Genomic DNA, 9336 nt, shown 5'->3' with positions numbered 1-9336 from the left:
GCCAATTCTCATCTGAGAATTCCTTGTAATATTTATAATATTCAATAATAACAATAGTAATTATATTAATTATATTATATTTATTATATTTAATAATATTTATTGTTATTATTATTATATAATAATATTATTATTATATTATTATATTATAATAATATTAATTATGTTTAATAATATTAATTATGTTTAATAATATTAATATTACTCGAGGAATTCTAATTTTCTCGCTTGGTTTTATTCCGAAAACGAGAGTTCCTGCCGGATCTAAATGTATAAACCAATCATATTAAAGAATTTTACAACAGTTACTTTTTCTACTGAACGCAACCTTCAGTGTCACACTGAAAGGAAGACGAGGAGGGATGATCTATCATAACAAACTTTACGTGTATCTTTTTCTACTTCAATTTGCAAGGTAAGAAATCGACGTGTCACGGTCTCTTATCAATTTTTGAATTAATTCGCGCATCCTTCTTTCTCATGAGTTGTCATCTTGTCTGTTTCGCGTGTGGAACAGGTGGAACGCAAAGAAAATCACATGTGATCGCGATATGAGCTTCCTTTCAAGTTCGTCGTGAGGTATTTTTGTGCGAGACAAAGAGGATAGATTATATATAAGGACGCGAGACGTTCTTGAAAATGATTAATATCTTATCTAGGTGAGGCAATGATAACGCACGGCCTTTGATAATGGAATAAGCAGCATTGGTTTACTAAACTTTAATAATGTACGAATTTTGTAATCGTTATATTTGCTTATCGCACAAGGGATCAAAAAAATTCTTCCTCGTCTATCCTCGTGTTATCAGCGAAAGTTACATGGGTCAAACGGAGGGAGCGTCGTTTCGCGAAACGTTTCTAGATCTCTAACGTAAAATAAACCATAAATCATATAATGATTTAAATCAATATTTCAGACAGAGTTGCATCGTTCGATTGACTAATTAGAACTAGAAGATCTCTGACGCTTTAGTTCTACGGTTAATGGAACCCGATTTCGAGGATATGAAAATTCCTCAAAAAAAAAAAAATATATATATATATATATATATGTATAATGTAATATTAAAATTATAAAAAAAAGTTTATCAAAAAATATTCTTATATTGCATGACATTTCTATTGTATACAAATTTTTATATTGCCGAGATGGTAAAAATATCTTTTTTTTCGATGAATCAATGTTTGTCCATCCTGTTAATATATCTTTTTATTTTTTTATCTAGATTAGAATTTCGGGCATGACTCGGCGAAGCGCCTGAGATGCGAACAACGCGCGCCGGCGTCGCGGACGAACAAACAGGTGGGCGCTGATAAAGGCGCGCGTAGAATCGAACGGCGGTGAAGTTTAATGTCTGGCAGCTGGCAGTCCGGTCGGCGGAAGAGAAAGCGGGGCGCGCGAGGGAGATGTGAATATACATTCGCGCGCGCGAGGAAAACGCGCGGCGAGAAAATTCTTTCGTGGAAGGTGGTGGCGAACGCGACGTGCGAACGGATCAACAATGAGCGCCGAGCTGGAATTTGCGGAGAAGAGGCGTCGTTCGCGCACGGAGGTCGACAAATCGCTCTATCTGCTCTTCGAGGATATATCGTATAGCGTACAGCGAGGGATTCTGACCAAAGGTATACATAAATTTCAATTCACCGATAATTATATCAAAGTAAAATAATAAAAATAAATTAATAAACGTGCGTGTGTATATATATATATATATATATATGTGTGTGTGTGTGTGTGTGTGTGTGTATGTAAGCGAATATCGTTGCATTAATTCGTGGCATGTGTGTTTCAATAATTATAATTGTACTAAATTGCTGAATTCTTACAATATTGTTTTGTTATGATTGCAAAAGCAGGAATTTTATTTGCAATAATAATTAAAATAATTTAATTATAATTTAAGTATAATTTAAACATAAATTTTCCTGTGACATGTGCTTAAATTATATCGTAAATGTAATTTATAAATATTATCATGTAACTATTAAAATTAATATTTATATAAGAACCAGGATAGAGGAAAAGAGAGGAAGAAAGAGAGAGAGAGAGAAAATTTAAACATTTAAAAAATTAAATAACTTATAGAAAAGCATCATTGACTAATCTAATAAGATAGGAAGAATCATGCAGATTGTATTGAACATAAATTGAAAATTAAAAATTATAATGCTATTGATGCTAATATTAATGCGTCTGACAAAACATGTATAATTACATTTGCATACGTATTAGTATCACATATTTTTATGCATTAATGTACGCGCATTAACATGATCAGATATAGCAGTCGTCATTCTTAATAGAAATAATACGTTTCAATTTTTACAATCTGTTAAAAAATAATGTGTATGTACATAAAACTTATCTTTAAGGAAAAAAAGTCTTAAATTAAATTTTGCAAATAAAATCAGACACGCGTAATTATAATAATATTAATAATATAATGATACATTTTTCTAATATATACATAATGTAATTTGATCAAGAAAGAGATATAAATATATTGCATTCTTTAAATAAACAACTGTAATTGTTTAAGAATGAGCTTACATGGAAAAAATAACCTTCACATTTCACAATCTGTCAACAAACGAATAATTGAAATCTTATCGATATGATTTTAGGTGATAATATATATTGATAGGGAAAAAAGATAATAAATTCCACATTCACGCGCTTACTTTGTAAGTATAATAACCGAGATAAAATCCGAATGCGAATAATTGCTGTCAGAAATAAAATACAAAAAGATCATTGATCATCGCTGGGAGTGCTTGAAAAATTTAAAAATTGATAAGATACATGTACATGTGAGCTACTTATTTTATTTCTAAAGTGTAGCAAGATATGACATATGCTTTATTAATCTTAAGATTGGAGTGTTTAATTATATACATTGTCGAGATTTAAAAAATCACTTTTCTCTAGTTGCAGGAGATCCATAAATTCTTGGAGAATCCGAAATTAATTTTAAGATATTTATACAAATATTATTAATATTAATATACAAAATGTTAAAAATATTACGTTATTAAAACGAATGACATTCTTATTATATATTCATCGTACTTAAACACTAGTAATCTGGTAATATTAATTTACACAGCGATACATTATCTTCTGATATCGCAAGCACACAAAGCAAAATCCACATCTAATACGCAAACTAATTAATTATAATGTAGAATATAATTAGGTCACTTTTTTCTTTCAGATGTTAGCACAACAAAGAGCACATATATGAATCACGTATAATGACGTATATGAATCGATAAAATTAAGAGTAAATTAAACAACACAGATAAAGAGTTCTTAAGAATAATAGACAAAGTGTCAAAGACAGCACTCTTATTACTCAGATTCTGATTTGAAATATTAGTGCATGTAATTGTCAAAAGACTTATCATTTATTAATTTATTGATCATAAATCAAGCATTAATCTAGGTCGAGACAGATTTGGAAAACTTTAATTGCGAAATATATTGAAAACGAGAAGAATATTTAACTTATCTGTAACATAATCGATTATATATTAAGATTTTTTATTAAATTAAATTAGAAGAGTTAAATGATGAATTACGCTTTAGCATAAATTGTTGTTTGGATAAAATTATTATTCCACGAATGTAATAGCACTACATCGTTTTTACTCGGTGAAACTTTCACCTGGGTGCGTACAACTATTTGCTTACAATTAGATCGTATTTAGGACATTCATAGTGAAAATATCAATATTATCTTGCGAATATCCGAAGTTATTTTCTTCGTGCAACTATCGGTTTTGCAAGTCTTTTTTTCACAAACAATGATTATCTTCTTTGTTCTCTAGAGAAGAGAATTATTGCGAGACCTTAATGGCGATTTTCGACCCGGTGAACTCACAGCTATTATGGGTCTTTCGGGCGCTGGAAAATCCACGCTAATGGATATATTGGCAGGTTTCACGTAAGTATTAATTATATACTACACTTTAGTCAGTCTTTCATGATGGGACTCGTCCGTTCGCAATCACCGAATAGCGTTCAAAAAAATATATATCACGTGAATTTATATAATTAATGTATCGTGCGAGTTTATAAAATATTAATAAAGTTTGCGAAATTTTGTTCTCCATCTCTCTCGTAAATAATTTAACTCTCGTAAATAATTTTTTATAAATTATTGTGTTACGGATTTTTCTAAAGCGACTGGAAGATATTGTCGAACATGTTAATTCAAAACAGCTTTGCATCTCGCTTAATTATTATTGTTTTATTTATTCGGCTTTGAGATCGTGCGAACGTATGGCGAAACACGCATCTTATTACATATCATTTGTTCATCATTAGTTCTCGCGAAGAATGACGATGAATCGAACTACCCACCTTTGGTCGCGTGCACTAACTTGCCTCGTTCAAGGTCGCACGTGGTATACCTTTGTCACTAGTCGATATCAATGTCGAGATCCGCTGTTCAAGTGCAGTTATCTATTTGATGCGTAGAGATATTGCGTTTCCTACACATAAATATATGCTCGCGTCCTTATTTTTTTCCTATCTTTTTCCTTTTCTTGAGAATTCTTATACGCAATCTTATCTTTTTTCTTGCTCGAGCGTTATCTCTAGTTAAAGAATGCTATATATATAACGCATACATTTAAACAGTCTTAAATATAACTTGATTAGAATACATTCATCAAAAAAGAGATTAGAAAGATATGGATGAGATTTATTTGGGAGAAGGGGAACAGTTTTATAAAATTCTATATACATATTTCTTTAAATATAATAATAGTGATAATTGTATGTGTGTATATATTTATAATTTTCATTGATCAGACAATTAATTTTTAATTTTTATATACTATAATATATAAATATAATATATAAATATAATATATAATAATATAATATATAAATAGATATTAATATATATATATATATATATATATATATATATATATATAATATTAATATATAAATAAATATTGATATATGAATAATGATATGTATATACATACAAGTCAGCAACAAATTATTATATTTCAGAACAACTTCAGTCACCGGAAAGATTCTGTTGAACGAACGAGAAAGAGATATGTCGGAATTTCGAAAATTGTCCGCCTATATAATGCAAAACGACAATCTACAATCGTTTTTAACGGTGCAAGAAGCAATGTTTGTCGCTGCCGATCTCAAACTTAGATTGAACCGATGTCAGAAATTGCAGAAGGTACTATTATTTATGGAATATCTTTCGCTTGATGAAAAAGTTATTCAACGTAAGAGAGAAATATGTATATATATATATATATATATATATATATATATATATATATATATATAATAATTGCTTTTGAAAAAGAAAGGGTGATCAATTGTTTTACAATAAAAAAAATTAACAAATTTCTTGCAATTAATAGATGGGATGCGTTTGTAACAACGCTCTCATGAATTACGATAGTTTATTAATTTCACGTTAGATTGACGAAATATTAACAGTGATGGGTCTCGATGTGTCTCGTTACACGCTTACCGGCAACCTTAGTGGAGGTCAAAGAAAAAGACTTGCCATCGCGCTTGAATTGATCAATAATCCGCCAGTCATGTTTCTCGATGAACCTACGAGGTAAATATCTTGTTTGTTATTTTTTATCTCTTGACTATATCTATTGTATCAATATTATATTAACGATTGTACTTTAATGTATTTCTTTTCAGTGGTTTAGATAGCGTTACTTCAAAGCAATGCTTAGCACTTTTGAAGCAATTAGCGCAAGAGGGACGGACTATAATTTGCACGATTCATCAACCGAGCGCGACGCTCTTCAATATGATAGATCATCTTTACGTAGTTGCTGATGGAAATTGCGTTTACACAGGCAGCACACACAATTTGGTACCATATTTAAGTAGTCTAGGATTACACTGTCCAACACATTATAATCCTATTGATTTCTGTAAGTTTTAAACTATTTAATAGATTCTATATAAAATGAATAAAAAAAAATTATACACTGACATTTTAATATATATAATTTATTATATAATTAATATAATTAGATGTGTTGTAAATTATCTGCGAAAGAATTTTGCTTCTTAATGGATGTCCAATTTACGTTGTGCGAATGAAGAATTAAAATATTTTTTTTTCAAATGTGAATCAAATTCAACGTGCTGTATATAAATAAAATATAGGATGCATTGTAAATAATTTTTGGGTACAAGTAAATTAATTTATAGCTTTAAATTAATTTAAATTAATTCTTTTTTTTTACAGTGATGGAAATATGCAATGGAGATTATGGTTCTCACATATCCAAGTTAGTGGAATCGATCGAGAATGGTAAAAGTAATGTATGGAGGTCAGCGAAAACTTTTTACTTAAACAAAGAAATTATTGTCCCTCAACAAATCACTCCTATAAGATTATATTCTTTCGAAACGGAATTCAAACAGACACCGCATTATGCCGCTAGTTCTTGGAAACAACTTTGCGTTCTTGTCAAGAGAAACGCAATTAGATTAATTCGCGATAGGGTAATGTTACTGTACATTATGAGTCTTATTTATATCTTTGTTATATTAGGCAAGAGAGAATTTTATAAGGGTCTAATTAAATAAATAAATAAAAAGATTATAGAATATATATACATAATCAAGTTATTAAAATATTTTTTATCTAAAATTATATTTATCATATAATTTATGCTTAATATGTTAATTAATTTTGAAATAATACGTTTAATATTTTCTGTGACGCTGCTATTTTTAATTTAACAATTTCTCACTTCAATTTTTAATTATATTAAGTGAAATTTTTTTTAAACAAAAGATATAAAATTTACTTATTATATTTGTATTTACTATATATAATGATTGTATTTCAGAATTTTATTAAATCGAAGATTTTATTAATTTATGTTGGACATTACAACATGCAAATACAATCGATTAATTGACGCATCGATATAATTTATTCTATAATATCAATGATATATATATATATATATATATATATATATATATATATATATATATAGCAATAAATTAATAAATTTTAATTTTTTTTTTGTAAATTCTCGTTTGTTTAGGTCTTATCAATCTCACGGATCTCAATGCACTTAGTAATCGCTCTACTTACTGGCATTTTATACTTCAAAATCGGTCAGGATGCCGCTTACGCTTTAGATAATTTTAATCTGTTGTTTTTCAACATTATGTTTCTCATGTACAACGCATTTAGCGCTACAATGATCTCATGTAAGTTTGTACTTTAACGTTTAGCGCAATTTAATCTCAACCAGAGCAATAAGCTTTATATTTGATATTATACAGCGATATAAATCTTTTGATGAATCGCCATAAATGTGATACTACTAAATTTTACGCGCAGTTCCTTTGGAATTACCGATACTTATGCGCGAGCATTTCAATCGTTGGTACAAACTACGAACGTACTATCTAGCGAATAAATTGGCTGATTTTCTCGTTCAATTTATTGCCACGTTCATTTATACCATCGTAATATATTACATGAGCGATCAGCTTCCCGAAAGCAGAAGACTTGTATTATATATGCTCATGTGTTTTGTCATTAGTCTGGTCGGTCAAGCGGCCGGGCTTATCGTAGGATCTGGTTTAAAAGTTCAGGTTTGTTCATTTGTTATTGTTTCAAAATCAATATATTGTTCTAAATTTGCATTTTAACGAGAAAGAGCTTTTAACGAAATTGGAGTAATAGATCACATATTGTGTTTATTTTCCTTTTATCTTGGGAAAATTGAAGAAAGTATGACCAGTGGATTATTTATCTGCTGCTTATATATATAATTTGTGTGAATTGTCGAACGATTTATTTCAGAATAGCGTAATTTTTGGACCTTTTGCGATTATGCCGTTCTTGATTCTTACTGGTTTTTTCGTGCGATTGAAAGATGCACATCCCTACTTACATTGGCTATTTCACATCTCCTTTCTGAAATATGGTTTTGAAGGAGTCATGGTAGCAATTTATGGGTAAGACTTGTTCTCTTTCACCTTGATATTTTGACAGGCAATTACGGGTTAATCCCTACGGCATCCTCAGATCTATATTTTGTGAATTATATATTTAAAAATAAATAAATATTAAAGATAAATACATAAACTAAAAAGTAAAATTAAATCATGTATCTATCTATTAAATTAACTATTAAAATATAAAAATATCATTTATAATCGTAGCTACGATCGAGCAAAATTGAAGTGTTCAGCGGATTACTGTCATTTCGCTATCCCCGAAAAGTTTCTTACGGAATTGGATATGAAGCACGTAAATTACTGGTACAATATTACAGTACTGATCCTGATGTGTATTATTTTGGATATTGTGGCATATATTATATTGAATATAAGAGTTAAGAAACGCATATAATAATACAATGTGATTTAGGGAAAAATTTTGTAAGCATTGCAAATACGTGTGGCGGGCTATTTGTGAATAAAAGGTCCCAAGAGAGTACTTGGTAAAACTAACTTATCTTTTGTCGAATCTAGGCAATTATATTATATTTATGTAATATAAATGAATATATATTGTAATATGCATGCATGCAAAAAAAGTTATAATTATTACAGCTGACAAACGAATAATATGTGTACATATTTGGTTTGTTAAATTCAATTGTAATATATTATCGTGCTAATCACGATTTATTTCACGATCGATATAATTTCTGTCCAACTTTAATATAAAATTTCATTAATCAAAATATATATTTATATCTCAAAGCAAATAGAATTGAAGACCCGCCATCATATAATATGTTGTTTTTTTTTTTAATGTAATTAAGAAGACAAATTGTGAGCTAACATTGTGAGTTAAATTTATATTGACAAAACAGTAAAAAAGTGTTCTTTTAGAAAAACATTGAATTTTATGTTGTGTCATAATACAAACTTCATATATACATATAATATATATTATGTAAGAATATATATAAGAATATATATAAGAATAAATATAAGATTTTTTATTGTGAAAATTAACCATGAAGAAAGTGTTTTTGCGTCTGTCATTAAGATTACGCAAAATTTATTGTGTGATTTTTAGTAGAAAATGTAATAAACATTTATATGTTTGTAAAAAATTAACATTTATACGTTTGTATGTTATTTCGAGCAAAAATTAAACATAGAATTTTCTACAATTCGAACTTTGTATTTTTCCTACAAAAAATAGTCATTTATCATGATGTTGAATAATTAATTGAACAATTTTTTTACTCTATGCTTTGCATAATTTGAAATGTATTGAATGTATATTGAATGTAAATCGTGAATTTTTCCAGAATATCATTTAGAGATTATTAAAA

At 28.7% G+C, this 9336-nt stretch overlaps 1 protein-coding gene across 2 annotated transcripts; it reads left to right on the top strand.

Moving 5' to 3' along the window:
• Positions 1-239: 239 nt before the first annotated feature.
• On the top strand, positions 240-8993 carry LOC126855005 (ATP-binding cassette sub-family G member 1-like). 2 transcript variants are annotated; one of them, XM_050602268.1, is made up of 12 exons: positions 240-415; positions 518-659; positions 1227-1623; positions 3830-3947; positions 5030-5213; positions 5464-5609; positions 5702-5940; positions 6261-6520; positions 7075-7243; positions 7377-7633; positions 7845-7999; positions 8207-8993. In XM_050602268.1, the coding sequence occupies exons 3-12, from the start codon at positions 1503-1505 to the stop codon at positions 8394-8396; spliced, it is 1839 nt and encodes a 612-aa protein (XP_050458225.1). In that variant the 5' UTR covers positions 240-415; positions 518-659; positions 1227-1502; the 3' UTR covers positions 8397-8993. The 2 variants fall into 2 exon arrangements, with proteins under 2 accessions (XP_050458225.1, XP_050458224.1); XM_050602267.1 differs by lacking the exon at positions 518-659.
• The last annotated feature ends 343 nt before the right edge of the window (positions 8994-9336 follow it).

The sequence above is a fragment of the Cataglyphis hispanica genome, chromosome 15 (assembly GCF_021464435.1).
Source record: "Cataglyphis hispanica isolate Lineage 1 chromosome 15, ULB_Chis1_1.0, whole genome shotgun sequence".
NCBI lineage: Eukaryota > Metazoa > Arthropoda > Insecta > Hymenoptera > Formicidae > Cataglyphis > Cataglyphis hispanica.
The sequence above is the reverse complement of the archived record's forward strand: the minus strand, read 5'-3'. Positions and strand labels throughout refer to the sequence as shown.

What these genes read in the sequence shown, in the direction of transcription:
- LOC126855005 (XM_050602267.1), top strand. Translation starts at nt 1,503, where the DNA reads ATGAGCGCCGAGCTGGAATTTGCGGAGAAGAGGCGTCGTTCGCGCACG. An exon ending in GATGTCAGAAATTGCAGAAG is followed by an intron (nt 5,214 to 5,463) that starts GTACTATTATTT and finishes ATTTCACGTTAG; the next exon opens with ATTGACGAAATATTAACAGT. An exon ending in TTTCTCGATGAACCTACGAG is followed by an intron (nt 5,610 to 5,701) that starts GTAAATATCTTG and finishes ATTTCTTTTCAG; the next exon opens with TGGTTTAGATAGCGTTACTT.